Here is a 19564-nt window from a genome sequence, read left to right as displayed (position 1 = left end):
CCCACAAATAGCTATCGAAGATTAGGAAAATATTCCATCAAATGTTTCTACAGGATATCCTGCTTTCTGTGAAACACTGGAGAGGAGTACATAGCAACAGTGAACAATAAGAACATGCAGGATAAAAGAGTTAAAGCTTTTGGGGAAAGTACCAACCTGCCATATGCTTAAATCAGATTTGCCTAAACTTGTTAAACTTTGGTGAGGAAAACTGGCTTGAGCAATGCATTGCTACTCCTTTGTACCCCACGATATATATTCTACGAAGAGTAACATTTTATTGACAGAAAAATGATCACAGGCTCTCCCCTAGGACAGTGAACTACCAAGATCAGAGGGCATCACACAGGAGATAACACAGTAGAAGCGAACAACAAAGTTCAATGGTTTTAGTCTTGACATTTCAGATGAGCACCCTGTTTTCCGATCACAGAAAGACCAACCACCAGACAGCCAATGCAAGAACCACGAGAAAAGACATCACAAAAGGAATACGAGGAGATGAAAAAGTACTAGAGTAGAGGTGGCACTTTTTGAGAAACTTGTGATCCTCAGGGATTGGAATAGAAACCTTGGGAAGAATTTCTTCATTTTCTCGCTGGGGCAAGGCGCTTTCAGTAGATCTCTCTTGCCTCTTAATTTTCTCTTCATCCTGCACTAACAGAGCACGTTCCTGTGTCTGCTTTCACGGTAGAAGATCAAGAAAGACAGAGAAAGATGAACAAAATGACAGATGGAAAATGCTCAAAAATGATACTTGGGGATGTGCAAAGGATTTGGGAAGATCTTTTGGACACTGTATTTTACTTTACTTTGGCAATTATACTGGCAAAGTTTCTATAACACAGTAGGGTACTCAATAGGTAATTGAATGAATGAATGAAGAGTAGAAGTCCTCAAAGTTCAAGGAATCACTGGACTTCCTTAGTTATAGTATTTATTCCTCCTTTAAGGATATTCACACAAATTTTCGGTCATTTTTCATTGCTTTGGTGCTGCCAATTTTCCTTAGATCAATTGGGCAAAGCCAATAATGAAGCATTCTTCTTGCCATCAGAAAAGTTACTTTTATTACAAATAGAATGGCAGAATATAAAATGTTATCCTCATATCTCTTCATATGGACTTAGAAAACTGCAAGAGTTCATTCAGTATGGCAATTAGCTTTTGCTCAAGGGAATAAAAATCCTAATCCTATACATTTCTAAGACTGCAAAAGAAAAACGAAAGTATAAAAGTTTATATGAGCCTCCAAGGTCTATCAGAAAAAAAAACCCAAAAACCATAAACCAAACTCCCACAAATCTCAACAATTACAAACTCCCTCCCCCCTTCAGAATCATGATTTAAAATAATAATAATGACCATCATGAAGGTTTATACAACACATTAAGCAAATGGTTTTGATACTTTTAAGGAAAATTATTTTTTTCCAATTGTCCAATTGAGAAATTTTTCTCCCCTGGCAATTTCTGTACTCTGCCATCCAGTCAAGACAGATGTTTTCTATGAAAGGAAAAACTTGGCTCTAAGTTCTCTTAGTTGAGCCAGCCTTCTCTGATCTGTTTGGAAGTTCAACACTGGTTCTTTGCACACCCCTAAGTGATACGTATCAGGGAGAAAGTAGCTGGGGGACTGGTCAGCAAAAAAAAGGAAAAAAGGAAAAGAAAGGATGCAAAATTATAATGATTTTTAAAAGAAAATAAGGGGGAGAAGAAAGACAACATAAAAAGAATAGGGTACAATTAAATTCGTTTTTCTCTCCGAATACATATTTATATCTTCATGCAGCTTTTCAACCAGCCATGCGCCGAAATAAGCAAATTGAAAGCTGCAAAATGCAGCAGCGAAAATGTTATGTGTTAGGTCAAAAGGCGGTGAGTGTGAATTTACCAGTATAGCCAAAAGAAAAAAAAAATCACTGAGCAGCTGCTGTTCAGTTCTGGGGGAATTATCTGCTTAGTGCCATGACAAGAGCAAATTCTGATTGAGAAGCACAAGTCATAACAGCAGCATTACCTCTGGCCCACCAACCTTTCTTTCCGAGGGAAGGACAGAGGTTTTCTTCACCTGGTCATACACAAATTATATAAAATTCAGTTGCCTTGCAATGTAACAACAATGCTGTCAAAGGTAGAAGAGGTATCCCCAGAGAACAAAAATATTGTCCTAATTATTAAAGAAAAAGTAAGATATGCCAGGAAGTAGAATTATCCTATATAAAAGGTTATCACAATATAGTTCTTACTTATTGCATTATTCATTTAGAGGGGTAGTATCATAACCCTAGAGCTAAAGTACTCCCTATTGATCTAATTTAATTTATAAAAGTCATTTCTTTAAAGTCCACAGAATGAAACAGCCATTCCCAAAACTAGCCCTAAGATCGTTTCTGAAGGGTTTCTATTAAGACACAAAATATTTTCTGGAAATGGAGACTGGTTCAAATTTACCAAACCTCATCCAAGAGGGTACTAAGTTACTTCTCCAAAGTAGCTGAGTATCTTTTATTACTTGCACAGAATCAAAAAGAAAACTTCTAGAAAATATGCAGTTATGGTTTGTAGATAGGGTTAGCCAGGCGTGGCAGCAACAAGTGCTTTATCAGGGAGCCATAGACTTATAGAAAGCAGTCACTGACTCAGTTCAGGGTATATGCTCCAGATTTGGGATACAGAACTAATGTCCACTTAGACCAGAGAGTGGAGGCTGAGAGGACAGTGAATAAGAACAACTGCATCCTATCAACCCTGGTGACTCTCTCTCCCTGCCCATCATTCAGGAATTCTCCAGCCTTCTTGGTGAAGCTGGTTCAACTCTATTTGGAGAACTGTTAGCCAATTTTAATCACATTTTGAAAAATATAAAATGTATCCTTTGTGAACCAACTTTTATTATCTTCTCCAGTTCCAGAAACTAACAGTAAGTTGGATAGTTTACCATGAACTCTGAATATAAAAACAAATTTTAAAAAAACTATTAAGACATCACTTTACCTTTCTTAACTAGAATTGCTATTGTTTTGGGAGGAAACAAGCATATAATTTTAAAATCATTACACTCACTCACTGAGTCACTGTGACTAGTTATATACATACTTAACCTGTATAGGGTAAAGGTTAAGTAAAGAATTTTTGAATATGTGCTCAAGGTAACTTTTAAGATATTCTCATTACACAGATTCAGGTGTAGGATCTCTAAAATGGGTAATGACAACAATTATAGAAAACGAACAGCCTCTAAAAGGTATCTCTTCCTCTAATTGTGACTATCTTATAAAACAGTGTATTAAAAGCTCGATGTTACTCATAAAGATAAAATAAATCATCAATAGTTCTTCTAAGACTGAAATACAATCATTAATACTTGGTATTCTGCATTCTCTGGCTGAGGTCTCCTTGGTTTATTATATAATTGTGGTCAACCATTCCAGACATTTCTAAGTTGTGCAAACGTTCAAAGTTTTTGAAAAATGCCTATCCCGTTCCAAATTTTGACCTTACTAAATTTAGTAAACTCTCTGGTCCCTGAAGTCACAGTTTGAACATAAAGTTCCACTGGCTTATGGTCAATTTGTAAACATACACTAGGCAGAAGCATGCAGCTGCAGAGACAGTTCTCAGGGCCCAGTCATCGACTGGTAGCTCCAAATGGCCCCCATAATTGGACTGAGTAGTCTACATGACTTAAAACAAGTGTTTGATGATGAATGCTTTAAAGCTGGAATGAATTGGTAAGACACCAAAGCTAAATTTCAGCTCTAAACTTTCAGATACAGATTATCAATATACAAAAGCATTTATCTCACTCATTCTCACAACTGGTCACATGGACAAAGTACTCACTCCTTCTCCTGTAGGGATCTGCCCATTGATGTTAAGTGTTCGAAAGGGAGAGTGAGTGGATAAGCGTTTATCCCATTCACTAGGCTGTGGTTCTGGTACAGATTCCATGAAGTTCTTTTTCAGCTCACTGATGCTGGCATGATGTTTTTTGATCTCTTCTTGACTTTTGTCTAAATCCTATAGTTGAAAGGACAAGATGCAAAACAATAAATATTCAGGGAAAAAAACAACACCAAGGGGAGCCCATCATAGACTATGGGCACTGGTAGAAAATACACCACATCCAGGATAGATGTTGTTAATCCATAAATTACATTCAAATTGTAAATATACAATATGGTATATTTGCTTTTTTTTTTTTTTAACACAGTGCTTTTCTTGGAAGCAGTGAAGCATCGTAACCCTATAGCTCTTAGCAGTTATATAACCCATAAAGAGCTCACTCCTTCATTTTACAACTCTTCTTCCCATTACGACACAGCACTAGATCTCCAACTCCTCATCCCAAGCAGGTAATCCCACAACTCAATTAGCCTCAGCTTGATAGGAACTGATTTAGGCTCAGCTCAGGCAGGATGGAGATAGCAATAGAGAAGGAGAAACTGTTAAACGAAGGACATGGTGAAAGATTCAACTCCCATCATGGGTTGCCTTGCCTTGGTGAGTTGCAACTGTACAGTATCCCTCTATTTCTACCTGGAGATAGTTTTGCTTGCTTACCACTAGGTGACTGTTGCTGGGTTTTGGTAAACAGGAATAGCCCTTTCTCGATACAAAAATTTATTACTGAAATTCCTGGCTCAAGCCTCCAGAGCAAGTGGTTACTATCTCTGAATAATTACTCAGGGGTATATAATATAATGGATTTTTTTTTCTTTGTCAATACTATCCACACACACTAAAAGCCTTATGTTTTGCAGCTTCTGACAGCTTCACTTCATCCCTCAGTACCATTCAAACTAGGGACCATCTTCCAGTAACCGTCAATGGATGGGGAGTGATTTAATAAGAACTTGTCAAATACCTCATATGTCTCCCTGACGACTTAAAATAACTAAACTGTTCCAGCAGATGTGACTACTGGACAACTAGGGGGAAACTCTCACAGGCGATATTCCAGGGAGAAATGATCAAAACGAGGCTAATAAAGCTGTAAATAATATGAGAAATAACATTCAAGTTTATGTAACAGGAGGCATAAACCAACTTTCAAGAGACTTGGCCAGAAATAATCTGGGAAATACAACGTGAAGACAAAAACTCAAATGTTCTTGGTCCAACATATTTCTTCAAAAAAACCCTCAAAAGATCTATGCTTGAAATCAAAACATGTGGGAGCCTGTCACTTGATGACTGCTAAAAATTCTGTGTTTATTATATATCAAGGCAGCTCTGTATCCAAGAAAAGCATAATACTAAATATATCTCCTAATATGCTGTGTGAATTTGGGGATTAGACTTTTTTTTTTTGGCTCCGTGGGAAACAGCCTCATTTGGCGTTGAGGGTTGGGGGGAGGAATTCATTTAAATAAAAAATTGTTTTCAAAGTTTTTCCTGGGGCAATATAGGCTGCAATTAAGTAAATTTTTTTCAAAAGCAATGTCAAAGAGAAAACAGTAGAGGAAAAAGAATCAGTGAGGCATATGACACAATTTTGATTCTGGAGATATTCATTCAGAAAATTCATTTAATAGTCTATTCTTTTTATTTTTGCGAGACTGAATGATGTTTATGTGCTTTTAGATCAGTCAGAGAGAAAACTAACCCAAAAAGGGCAATCCTGCAGCTCCCCCATAAGAGTACCTCTTGCCTGCTGGGATGAAATGTGAGTACAGCTCAAGAATATGGGCTTCACCATGGGGAAACAACAGTTTGCACTTTTGTTCTAGCTGAAAGCAAGAAAAGCATGTTTACTAGCTAAAGAAAAGCAGGAACAAGGTCAGTCAAAGACTCAGTAGTAGGCTGAACAACTGAGACCCATCAGGCATGGAAGGCTCTGTGACCTAGCTCCTGACAAAATCAAATCTGCTTGGGCCAAGAACTAAACGTATTTGAGAGGGTTAAAGGTGAGAATGGAGCAAAAAAAAAAAAAAAAAAAAAAAAATGATTGGGCTTCCCTGGTGGCGCAGTGGTTGGGAGTCCGCCTGCCGATGCAGGGGACACGGGTTCATGCCCCAGTCCGGGAAGATCCCACATGCCGCGGAGCGGCTGGTCTCGTGAGCCATGGCCACTGAGCCTGCGCGTCCGGAGCCTGTGCTCCGCAACGGGAGAGGCCACAACAGTGAGAGGCCCGCGTACCGCAAAAAACAAAAGAAAAAAAAATGATCAAGAGAGGCTATGATAAAACCATAACTCTCTGGGTTATTAGCCTCTTACTATAAAAGAGTGGTGATTTGTTACTTGTCCTGCCTAGCTTTTGATTGGCTTGGAACCTGAGAAAATAAATGTTCCAATAAAATCAGCAGCTTCTGAGGGAGGTTTCTCCATCCTTCTTAGCTGGCTCTGTTGGAAACCTGTGGGGGCACAGAGTTAAATTAAGATCTCAAAGGGACCTGCTCCAAATAGAATTTGTCACAGAAACTTGCAACAGGTTCTCACTGGGAGATGGAGGAGGAAACAGTAGATCTAAAAATGAACTCGACCTTATTTGTGCCGGAACAAAGCATTAGTGGGGGTGGGGTAGGAGTAGGGGGAGGAGGGAATGCTTAAAAAAAAATCTGCTAGAGTGACAGATAACTTGAGAGAACTTCCCTAAGCGGGGGAAAAAAACTTTTACAATACTAGAGAATGATGGTTAGCCAAACTACTTGGGCTGTTTTCAGATTAGACACTTTCTGATGCCTATCATCCTATAATTTTAGCAGCAATCAAACCAAACATTTAATTAAGTAGAAAATATTCTCAAAAGATAGTTAGTAGTTTTAATTTTCAAACACACACTTATTTAGAAATCCCCTCTCATGGCTGTCAATGAAATACTGGGAAAAACGTATCACACACAAGGACTTTGTGAGTCTCAGAAGCCATAACACACCTCATTGAACAAAGGACAAATATATGATTGGTACTGCAGGTTCCAGTTAAGAGGCAGAATTACAGATGGACAAGTCAAGAAATAGGCATGTTTGGAATTGGGAGATGTTACATTGCTGAGTATAAGGAGATCAACTGATATCTGTTATTCTCCCTAATCTCAGAAGCGGAACCATTCAGGTCTAGTTTCAGCTATGCGCTAAAGCAAAGAGATCTAGTTACCAAGTTTGAAATATCCTAGGGTCCAGCCTAAGAAAACTTCATGTTACATGAGGTAAACATATATAAAACACTTGGTATTGTGCCTACCACACAGTACATGGTTAATGAAAACTAGCCATAATTTTTATTTTTTATCAAAGTATCTTATACCTAGCAGGCGCTTAAAATATATGTATTGACAAAGAATAGATGACATTAAGTAATTACTGGATGCTGTTAGAGTTCTATCTAAAAAAGTTGCTTCAAACATCCACTTCAATAATATTTACCATTACATATGTTCATCTTTCAGGTCTCAGCTTAAGTGTTACCTCTTCATAGACAACTTCCCTGTCCATCTTATTTAGAGCAGGTCCTTTTTATTAGCACAGCATACTATTTCCCCTTCATAGCTTTTATAATAACTTGTAATCATTTTATCAGTATTTGTTTACTTATTTATTGTTTCTCTCTTCCATTTGTCCCTACATTGGATGCTTCCTGAAGGCAAGAATGATTTATCATCTTCCTATATAGTTACATTTCCTTTATACTTGAGTTAAATCTCTGATGTCAGAATTTATACCCATTTCTTTTGGTTCTGTCTTGAGTGGAGTTGTAAGATAATTAGATCATTAGCTTCCAGGTAAGAGTTTCTGAAGTGTAAACATGGCCTGTTTCTGTATAGAATAACTCCAATTTCCTTAATTTTTCCTCATAGAGTTCCTCTAATCTTCTAGTTAGTTTTTTCCTTATCCCGTGTGGAGCCTGACACTAGATAAAGTATACTAATATAGGCTTGGTGAAAATCTGACCGATATTAAATACAATGGGAAAATGACCTTACAATTCCTACAGCACATAGTATGTTGCTATTTCCGAATGGGAAAAAAAAAAGTGTAGTTTAATAGAGTTAGATGGACCCTAACACAAATCCTAGCTTTACTGATTTACCAGCTCTATAACCACAAGGAAATTACTTAATTTCTCTTAGCCTCAATTTTCTCTTTAAAATAAAAATCCCATACCCATAGGCTTGTTTTATAATTAAACTATCTAATATCATACTAACTACTCATTAAATGCTAGCCTCCCTTCTTTCCTTCCTGTATCTTACTTTTTTTTCCCCCTGATTATTCTTCTGTCATTTTTTTGGTATCCTCAAAAAGTTAAGTCCATTTTGAATTGTGATCATTTCTCCTATTTTTCCACATTCTCCTGATTCAGAAGATGAAAAAATTGTATAAATTTGATGCTTGAAACATACAGGAGTTTATACTCTTGGGCAATTCAAGGAACTTTTAAACAGTGATGTAGTTCTTTCTAAAAGTGGGTAAAACAATGGAACCATGGGATGCTGAGGTAGTCCCAATCATATATTTTTTAGATAAGTATGAGAGATGGAAACTAAAGAGTCAGAAGTAGAGATGGTTGCATATCTTCATGTTTACCAACATGCAAAAGCATTTTAAACCTAAAATTCTCTCATGCAATGGCATGCAAAACCAAACGCAGCATAGAAAGAAGAAAGGGAATCAGCAAAGAATGCAGAAGGTTACAGGCAACCAACTGAAATAAGCTTCAAGTTCATACAAACCTCCAACATTAAATTGCTATGTCTGATATAAATGTTTTCACCATCTAGTCTCTCTCTCTTTTTCTGTGAAAATGAAAGAGGGAAAAACAGAAAAGCATAAAAAATTAAAATGTTGTTCTTGCGCGAAAAAACTGCAAATTGGCAAACCAAAAAAATATTAAAAATTAAATGTCCATAGCGCAGCATATGCCAACATGAAATGGTCACAGAACCACAAGGACACACAGAGGACACGATTACCACTAGAAAATGGATGACATTGTTCATGAATGATGGAAGAATGCGACGATGTTATTTAAATAGACAGTGCTCCTGGCTTCATTGGCTTCTTACGTAACAAGCTGCTTTACGTTCCTCTGTGAGCTGTCTGAGGGTTACCTTAAAATGCGTGACTTTAAGAAGCCTTGACTCTCCGTGTTCCATGGAGTAGGGAAATGCTTTAAGACATTATTTAGCGTTTTGGACATTATTTCAAACTTAGTAATACTGCAGGTACGTACGGCTCTAATATCTTCCTTAAGAAAGATCTAAGGGCATTTTATACATGGTCAATCAATATTCTATTCAGTAAGAATTGATTCATCCTACTCTATGGTTGGGAAGAATGAGACACAGAACAGCCAAACCCATAATTATTAGCAATACTGGGAGTTGCTGCTATGATGGTTTCCATAATAAATATGCATAAAATACTGTCAACGATTCCAAGCATATGGTACCACTGTGAAATATTTCTTATAAAGTTTGAATATAAAGGATAGATTTGGCCTTCACTAATTATTTCATTCTGTTTAAAAATATATTTTCCTACTGGAAAGTTTATTTTAATGAAATTTTTCAATATATAGTATAGGATTATAATTTCTTTGGTATACATATGTATGTATATGCATATATATACATAACATGTGTATATGTATACCTGCTATTAGAAAGTAATTTCGGATTAAGAGAAATCAATGAAAAGAATGGATCACTGTCTTTTTAATGCACTTTAAAAGTCAGCATGGGTGATGGTAAAGTGATTTTGTGAAAGTGAAAAATGGCTAACCTTCCTCATTCTTATCAGATCTTCATTTTTTTCTGCAAGCTTCTGTTTTGCCATTATTAAAAAAAGAAAGAAAAATGATAAAATATTGGCTCATTGAAGTTTTTTTGAACCTTCAACTTATAATTTTTTTTTAAGGAGCAGGGAGTGGGAGGGAAGAAAAAATTGGGGAGGGAGGGAAAAGGAATAAGTGGCCTATTGGCACAAACCTGTATTTGGTCACCATTTGAGGTGGGTACTGTGACCTCGATGTGGGTTTTTTCCACCTACATTTAAGAAATAAAGTGGTAAAAACATTTCAGGTTAGTAGGTTTCTATGAATAGCGTCATTTCCAAATCAGCTGCATCTTTAGGCTGCTTGTGAAATAAGCTGATACGTAATCATCATGATGCAGTCTTACGGGGGTATTACAGGCAAGGACACTGCTCTCAAGAACAATCTGTTAGTTCACCATCACATTCTCAAAGCTGAAGAGGTAATATGGACAACCAAAGGATCAAAAAAGAAAATTAAGGTAATTATTCTATTCATGAAGAGAATATATTTATACTTATTGATTAAAAAGTACTTATTAAAAATAATAATTTAGACTTTAAAAAGTCTTTTGTTTTGCTTTTTAAAAATGATGTAGAAGTGTCTTAAATAACATAAAAACAAATTTACAAATGAAGATACCAATGTATGACATACATGACAGAAACAAAAAGAACATCTTTACAGTTTAGAGCACACATAAAATAAACCACATATGACACCAAGCAGGTAAATACAAAAAATTTTGTTAGTTGATCAATATATTTAAGGAGGCAAGTTTAACCCTTGAGTTTATTAGACAACAACACATCAAAATAAACTCAATCCGAATTGTTACTGATGCATGCAATTACTTCCAAGGCTGATTTATAAATAAGCACACACAGGGCTCAGCTGCAACATTCAACACACTGTAATCTCCTCTCCAGGGAGTTGGAGCCCATGTGTTCGGTGGATGGAAAAGATTCATCCTTAAGAACAGGAAGAGAATAACTAAGGCCTCCTGCCTGGCTTTGAAATATCTTTAGCAGCAGTCATTTTATATACCCAAAATGGAGTAAGCATAAATTTAAAAACCAAGAGTGATCAATGCCTAAAGCACTGGATATATCAAAATGAGAAAAATGTTTTTATTAAGCGTCAAATCAATCACCCTGTATCATTACGTTCTTTACAGAACCTCATTAATCTGTGGTTTTGATGTACTCTTTCTTTCTTTTTTTCTTTTTCTGGCCGCTGTGCAGCTTGCGGGATCCTAGGTCCCCAACCAGGGATCAAACCTGGGCCCTCAGCAGTGAAAGCACATAGTCATAACTACTGGACCTCCAGGGAATTCCCTTGACACATTCTTTTTAATCACACTTGGGAGCATTACCTCAGAATATAATGTCATTGTGCCGTTTTCTCTAGGACTGAATGTAAAGAACATAAGATGATACCAACCTTTGTGACACTGTCAAATCATAAGCACATCTGGCTACAGTCCTTTTAACTACTGGGGTAATTAAGAATTTGGGTTATTTCTACTCTGAATTTCAGTAGAAATAACTGGGATTATTCTGGGATTATTGCTGTGTTGCCATTAACAAGTTATTTCACCTGAGTTTTAAGTCTTTTATTGATAAAATGGAGATAATATCTTCATAGAGTTGTGAATGCTTAGCAAATGGAAGTTTTCAATTATTTTGTAAAGCTTAAATTACTTGTTTCAATGAATGATGACTTCTTGCTTTGGGTCCTTAGCAATCCAACAGCAAGAAATTGAGAGCCTCTACTTCAATCTAAGAATGGAGACCAAGTAGCAACAGTAGTTCTATTTATGCTCCTACAGAGAATATCAATGGAGATAAAGATGTACATGAGGAAAGGTACTATCTCCACACCTGCAAAGTAGGTCTTGTCAAATGACTCAAGATGCCAAAAAGCTCTCTCTATCGGGCACCAACTTAGTGTTAGGCAATGAGATTTCCACAATTACAAGGCTACTTTATTACTACTGCTGCTTTATATAGTAAATACAGCTTCAGGCAAATTCCATAATTATTTTCTAACTGCTACAAATAAAATCAACTCAGAGTCACCCTTAACTCCGTCACTACTATTACAGTAACAGAAGGTTATCAGAGGTGGCTTTCAGTCTGCTCTCAATACAAGTATCTCAAAATTTATTTATATAGAATTAACTGGCAAGAAGACCCCCCAACTGGCACTTAAATGGTGAGCATATAACAGGAAGTGATCTCTCCACTCTGCTGAGGTCCCAAGAGCAAAGGGAACCTATTCTTGAAGATATTATGTCTGTCAGACAGGCAAAAGAACAAATAAGTTAGCAGAAAGCCAAAAGAATCTTAGCCACCAAAAAGATTCCCTTGCCAATTCCAGTAATCTAACACTTTTCAGTTAGTATCACAAATGGAAGGACAGTCAAAAGTGCCAGGTGAGCTACCCTAACATTAAAAACGGAAGTAGTCTAACATTAAAAAGGCATTGTTGATACTGAACCTGGTGGTCAATGTCACGCACATTTGGCTAGATACAAAAATGCAAACACCTACCATTCACTCTGGATTCAAGTTGGTCTCAAAGGACCATAAAAACTATACGTCATATTGAATAGTTTTGTTTTTTTTTTAAATACAGTCAAAACAGAGCCAGATTGGCCACTGCTCTATAGGTAAACTAGATATTGAACTGGCTCCAAAAGAACAGGATTAATCCATCTGCCAAGGGGAGAGCACTTCCCAAGGTCTTATATGGTTTTAAATTCCTTAACAGACATATAAAAATGTAATTTTTCTTATAAAGACTGCTTCTATTAATTCCTGTTGTCAACAGTGAGACTCGTATTTACTTCAGTAAATCTGAACTGACAGCTCAACTCCATCACTGTTTAAATGTATTTAAAAAAGCTTATCAACATATAAAAGATCAGTCCAGATACTGTTACTCCTGGGATATCTACTAATTAAATTGGTGATGTTTCAACAAAGTTCCGTGACTGTGGGTACAATCAACTCAGAACTGTAAACAACCCAGTAGCATAACCTCCCCTACATAATGGATCTTCCCCTTTGTGTAAAGTTTCTTAAGATTTGAACAACCATATAGATGTGCTTTATATAATATCTGGATATTCTTCGGGTATGTTACACATATATCCATTTTAGGAAATCAAATTATATTTTACTCATACTAGCAGAGCTTACTCTTAAAAAGGAATGTGGAAATTCCTTCTGGATGAGTAAAAATTATTTTTAAAAACAGATGATCACAGTTCTGGTGTGTTTTACAGACTCATTTTTTAAGATTTAAGTTGGGTAAAGCTGTGGGTCACCAGAAAACTGGGATAGCTTACAAGTACTTCATGACATAATTCTATGAAAATATTTTACAGGTTAATGGGAGATATCTTCTTTCCGAAAGAGTAAGGAAGAAATAACTTTGTTAGGATCCGACAAAAAACAGTGCTTTGAGAATCTTCCTGGTCAAGGAGTCAACACCTCTGAACCAAAAAGTGAATTAGCTAGACATCTGGGCTTATGACATACCTTCCACACTTCTGTGAGCTCTGGCTCAGGTTGCTCAGGTGGGACTTCTTCCTTTTTCACTTCAACCTGCACTGTTTCCTTCGGTGTTTTAGAAACCACTCCTTTTTTAACAGGTGCACCTGGGACGCTGCCTTCTGCGGCCTGACTCTGAGCAATGGCCGGTGCAGAGGTGGGCCGAGGACTTCGGTCTGCTGAATCAACGGCTGCTGCTACGTGAAAAAGGCACAAGTGAAGGATAAGTGAAGGCAAGAGTCACTGTACTACTTCACAGCCACCAGGTGAAATAACTGTGACTCCAGGACACATACGAGTGGTACAGTGTCCAGTGGGCTACCATACAGAAGGTAAAAAATAAATTATTAGTGCTCTGGCAGGTAACTGATGGCAATAATGGCAATAACAAAGCTAAAATTACCCTAACAGAAAAGCTAAAATGTCCTGACGATAATGTTCCATAAAGGGTGGGACAGGAGGCGGGAGGGGGGTGGACGTGGACACAGAAATATATGAAAAAAAAAATGGAAAACTCATTTTATTAAAAAGTTGGCAAGATTGTTTAACCTTGTAATCTATTAGTTTCAAGAACCTGCAAGGTAGTCTATGAAGGAAAAAATGGGTTAATTAAGTCTGATTTCTTCTATGAAGGCCTTTTGAAATAAAGATCCATTTATTTATAGGTGGTTTCAGGAACCTAAAAATATATTCTAGGAAAAAGGATTAAGTCTGATTTCTTCTGCTAAGCCTCCTCAGAATGATTACAAAATAGCTTGATAAAGGAATCTTCTTATAAGACATGTACATATTTTGATGCTTCTTTAAGCTTAAGGGCAAATCTTTGAATCAGACACTTTCCTTTTTAATTGTTTGATTAAAAAATAAAATTCAATCCATTCAGCCATTCTATGTCCTTTGGTTGGGGCATTTAATCCATTTGCAGAACACTCTCTGACATAAATTGCAACAAGATCTTTTTTGATCCACCTCCTAATGAAAATAAAAACAAAAATAAACAAATGGGACGTAATGAAACTTAAAAGCTTTTGCACAGCAAAGGAAACTATAAACAAAATGAAAAGACAACCCACAGAATGCGAGAAAATATTTGCAAACAAAGTGACTGACGAGGGATTAATTTCTAAAATATATAAAAGTTCATGCAGCTCAATATCAAAAAAACCCCCAAAAAACCCCCCAAAAAACGCCACCCGGGCTTCCCTGGTGGCGCAGTGGTTGAGAGTCCGCCTTCCGATGCAGGGGACGCGGGTTCATGCCCCGGTCCGGGAAGATCCCACATGCCGCGGAGCGGCTGGGCCCGTGAGCCATGGCCGCTGAGCCTGCGCGTCCGGAGCCTGTGCTCCGCAACGGGAGAGGCCACAACAATGAGAGGCCCGTGTACCACAAAACAAACAAACAAAAAAAAACTACAATGAGGTATTACCTCACACTGGTCAGAACGGCCATCATCAAAAAAATCTACAGGGCTTTCCTGGTGGCGCAGTGGTTGAGAGTCCGCCTGCCGATGCAGGAGACGCGGGTTCGTGCCCCGGTCCAGGAAGATCCCACATACCGTGGAGCAGCTGGGCCCGTGAGCCATGGCCGCTGAGCCCGCGCATCTGGAGCCTGTGCTCCGCAAGGGGAGAAGTCACAACAGTGAGAGGCCCGCGTACCGCAAAAAAAAAAAACAACACTACAAACAATAAATGTTGGAAAGGGTGTAGAGAAAAGGGAACCCTCCTACACTGTTGGTGGCAATGTAAATTGGTACAGCCACTAACATATAGAACAGTATGGAGGTTCCTTAAAAAACTAAAAATAGAGCTACCATATGATCCAACAATCCCACTCCTGGGCATATATCTGGAGAAAACCATAATTTGAAAAGACACATGCACCCTAATGTTCACTGCAGCACTATTTACAATAGCCAGGACATGGAGGCAACCTAAGTGTCCATTGACGGATGAACAGATAAAGAAGATGTGGTACATATATACAGTGGAATATTACTCGGCCATAAAAAAGAACAAAATAATGCCATTTGCAGCAACATCAATGGACCTAGTGATTGTTGTACTGAGTGAAGTCAAACAGAGAAAGACAAATATCATAGGATATAACTTATATGTGGAATCTAAAAAAATGGTACAAATGAACTTATTTACAAAACAGAAATCGAGTCACAAATGTAGAAAACAAATTTATGGTTACCAAGGAGGAAAGGGACGGGGAGGGATAAATTGGGAGATTAGGATTGGCATATACACACTACTACATATAAAACAGATAACTAATAAGAACCTACTGGATAGCACAGGGAACTTTACTCAATACTCTATAATGACCTATATGGGAAAAGAATCTAAAAAAGAGTAGATATATGATTATGTATAATTGATTCACTTTGCTACACAGCAGAAACTAACACAACATTGTAATCAACTATACTCCAAAAATATTAATTAAAAAAATGAAATAAAATTCAAAACCTTTGGCCTTTAGTCCTTAAAAAAACCAAAACAACCCTTTGAGTTCTACCCTATCCTCTTCCAGAGTCTTATCAATTTGCATTATTGTTCCTATTCTCTAATATATTTAGGGCAGCAGTTCTAAACCAGGGGTGATTTTGACACCGCAGAGAACATCTGGCAATGTCTGGAGACATTTTTGGTTGTCACAACTGAGGAGTGAAGTAGGAGGGGGTACTGGCTCTAGTGTGTACAGGACAAGGTTGCTAGGTTAAGAAACCCTGATTTAGGGCAAAGACTGTATATAGACTATACAGACTGTTTTAGAGGGAATATACAATATAAGCTTATGACAAAAGCTTTATCTTTTCACAGAGTTAAGAGTTGTTTTGGTTTGGATTACTGGGCATCTAAGTTTCAGATCACTCACTTAAAAACAATCACTCATACCCTTTTTATGATTTTTATCTTCATTCTTTCAGGAACTAAAAGAAAACATCCACATACTTCGTAGTAAGACCTCACTTACCTGGCAAAGTCTAGGTATGTAGTGTGTTTCCACATGATTTAATATTTCTGATAACAGATCATTATCCTTCATGTGCTGAGACTTTTAAATTTTAATTATCTTACATGGAAATCTTTATGATTTTTATTACACACTTTCCTGCCTTTTTTTTTTAACATCTTTATTGGAGTATAATTGCTTTACAATGGTGTATTAGTTTCTGCTTTATAACAAAGTGAGTCAGTTATACATATACATATATCCCCATATCTCTTCCCTCTTGCATCTCCCTCCCTTCCACCCTCCCTATCCCACCCCTCTAGGTGGTCACAAAGCACCGAGCTGATCTACCTGTGCTATGCGGCTGCTTCCCACCAGCTATCTATTTTACGTTTGGTAGTGTATCTATGTCCATGCCACTCTCTCACTTTGTCCCAGCTTACCCTTCCCCCTCCCTCCCCGTATCCTCAAGTCCATTCTCTAGTAGGTCTGCGTCTTTATTCCTGTCTTGCCCCTAGGTTCTTCATGACCATTTTTTTTTTTTTTTTAGATTCCATATATATGTGTTAGCTTACGGTATTTGTTTTTCTCTTTCTGACTGACTTCACTCTGTATGACAGACTCTAGGTCCATCCACCTCACTACAAATAACTCAACTTCATTTCTTTTTATGGCCGAGTAATATTCTATTGTATATATGTGCCACATCTTCTTTATCCATTCATCTGTCGATGGACACTTAGGTTGCTTCCATGTCCTGGCTATTGTAAATAGAGCTGCAATGAACACTGTAGTACATGACTCTTTTTGAATTATGGTTTTCTCAGGGTATATGCCCAGTAGTGGGATTGCTGGGTCATTTGGTAGTTCTATTTTTAGTTTTTTAAGGAACCTCCATACTGTTCTCCATAGTGGCTTATCAATTTACATTCCCACCAACAGTGCAAGGGGGTTCCCTTTTCTCCACACCCTCTCCAGAATTTATTGTTTCTAGATTTTTTGATGATGCCCATTCTGACTGGTGTGAGATGATATCTCATTGTAGTTTTGATTTGCATTTCTCTAATGATTAATGATGTTGAGCATTCTTTCCTGTGTTTGTTGGCAATCTGTATATCTTCTTTGGAGAAATGTCTATTTAGGTCTTCTGCACATTTTTGGATTGGGTTGTTTGTTTTTTTGATACTGAGCTGCATGAGCTGCTTGTAAATTTTGGAGATTAATCCTTTGTCAGTTGCTTCATTTGTAAATATTTTCTCCCATTCTGAGGGTTGTCTTTTTGTCTTGTTTATGGTTTCCTTTGCTGTGCAAAAGCTTTTAAGTTTCATTATGTCCCATTTGTTTATTTTTGTTTTTATTTCCATTTCTCTAGCAGGTGGGTCAAAAAGGATCTTGCTGTGATTTATGTCATAGAGGGTTCTGCCTATGTTTTCCTCTAAGAGTTTTATAGTGTCTGCCCTTACATTTAGGTCTTTAATCCATTTTGAGTTTATTTCTGTGTATGGTGTTAGGGAGCATTCTAATTTCATTCTTTTACATGTAGCTGTCCGGTTTTTCCAGCATCACTTATTGAAGAGGCTGTCTTTTCTCCACTGTATATTCTTGCCTCCTTTATCAAAGAAAAGGTGACCATATGTGCGTGGCTTTATCTCTGGGCTTTCTATCCTGTTCCATTGATCTATATTTCTGTTTCTGTGCCAGTACCATACTGTCTTGATTACTGTAGCTTTGTACTATAGTCTGAAGTCAGGGAGCCTGATTCCTCCAGCTCCGTTTTTCGTTCTCAAGATTGCTTTGGCTATTCTGGGTCTTTTGTCTTTCCATACAAATTGTGAAATTTTTTGTTCTAGTTCTGTGAAAAATGCCAGTGGTAGTTTGATAAGGATTGCACTGAATCTGTAGATTGCTTTGGATAGTATAGTCATTTTCACAATGTTGATTCTTTTCCTGCCTTCTTAAACTGAGTATTCTGAACTTAACTTTTCCTGATAAATTTATATGTATAAGCAGTAAAAATTAGGTCATACAAAGGAATTCCATGAATCAGAACAGATTAAAAATTGAAATTCACAACTACTTCATATACACAACACCAAGAAAAAAATGCTTGACATTCTGTAATGATGTCCAATGAAAGAAATAACTCCTCAGAGGATACACAGGAAAAGCAACAGAAACACAAGGATCTACTTTATCTTTCCTTTTTTTTTTCTTTTTTAAAATATTTTATTGAAGTATAGTTTATTTACAATGTTGTGTTAATTTCTGCTGTATAGCAAAGTGATTCAGCCATATATATATTCTTTTTCATATTATTTTCCATTATGGTTTATCACAGGATATTGAATATAGTTCCCTATGCTATACAGTAGGACTTTGTTGTTTATCCATCCTATATATACTAGACTGTATCTGCTAATCCCAAACTCCCAATCCTTCTGCCCCCCATCCCCCTCGAGGATCTACCTTATCTTTCAATGAACACTCTGTAGCCTCTTGCAAGTCCCTGCTACTCATGAGTGCTCTAAGCCAGTCAGCGCAAGAATGGCAGATGGCAGACCAAATCTAACAACACAGGGGAATGTGACAAAATATTTTGCTCACAGTTGTGTTAAAGTATCATTATACATGTGTATTCACACCTCCTCTCAAAGAATTAATTCGTTTCTGCCTGGCATCATAGAAACATAGCCCATGCTTTCACCATGTGTTATTTTGCCACTTGCATTTGGTTTTAATCCAGTACTAATATTGCAGAGCCAAATAATTTAAGTCTTCAGCATTTCTAGCCCTGGAAATCTGTACTATATGTGGGAAAGTAGGTATAGGTGTAGAAACCGGCAGTTAGAAACAGAGGCAGAAAGTTGCATCATTTGTAAAATGTGGAAGATATGAACTCTACAGGATGGTTGGTATACTCAGTGGATATAAAATCACTTTATAAATCCTACATATAATAACTTTTAATGTCATACCTAAGCCTTTGTATTTTTTTTATGGGTTAATATTATTTCAAGAGCATGTTGGGCAAAAACTAATAATGCACACATTGAAATGCAGTTCAAGTGAAACACATCACCTAGGAGCTATGGAGAGAGGCAAATTTCTTTCCTTTTCTCCATAAGAAGGCTATAAAAACTATGGATCACCCCAGAGAATCATGGTAGTTGACTGGTTCTTGTCTTTTTAAACAGCTCTATTGAGCCATAAAACACACCCATTTAGACTATATAATTCAATGCTTTTTAGTATATTCAGTGTTGGAGGTAATGGTTACTTTTTAAG

General features: G+C 37.1%; 1 protein-coding gene across 14 annotated transcripts in view; it reads right to left on the bottom strand.

The window, feature by feature from the left end:
- The window catches only part of EPB41 (erythrocyte membrane protein band 4.1), a 205130-nt gene that overhangs the window by 48561 nt on the left and 137005 nt on the right, over positions 1-19564 (bottom strand). For 4 of the 14 annotated variants that reach the window (XM_079913022.1, XM_079913018.1, XM_079913028.1 and 1 more), the window contains exons 12-17: positions 13307-13515; positions 9934-9990; positions 9728-9769; positions 8677-8739; positions 3846-4022; positions 2020-2070 (exon numbers count right to left, since the gene is read on the bottom strand). In XM_079913022.1, coding sequence (XP_079769148.1) covers positions 2020-2070; positions 3846-4022; positions 8677-8739; positions 9728-9769; positions 9934-9990; positions 13307-13515 — 599 coding nt within the window. Of the gene's footprint in view, positions 1-571; positions 680-2019; positions 2071-3845; positions 4023-8676; positions 8740-9727; positions 9770-9933; positions 9991-13306; positions 13516-19564 lie in introns of all 14 variants that reach the window. The other 10 variants (XM_079913023.1, XM_079913024.1, XM_079913025.1 and 7 more) reach the window with 10 other exon arrangements.

This window comes from Stenella coeruleoalba, assembly GCF_951394435.1.
Source record: "Stenella coeruleoalba genome assembly, chromosome: 1".
In the NCBI taxonomy this organism is placed as follows: Eukaryota; Metazoa; Chordata; class Mammalia; order Artiodactyla; family Delphinidae; genus Stenella; species Stenella coeruleoalba.
This window is presented reverse-complemented; position numbering and strand designations above follow the sequence as displayed.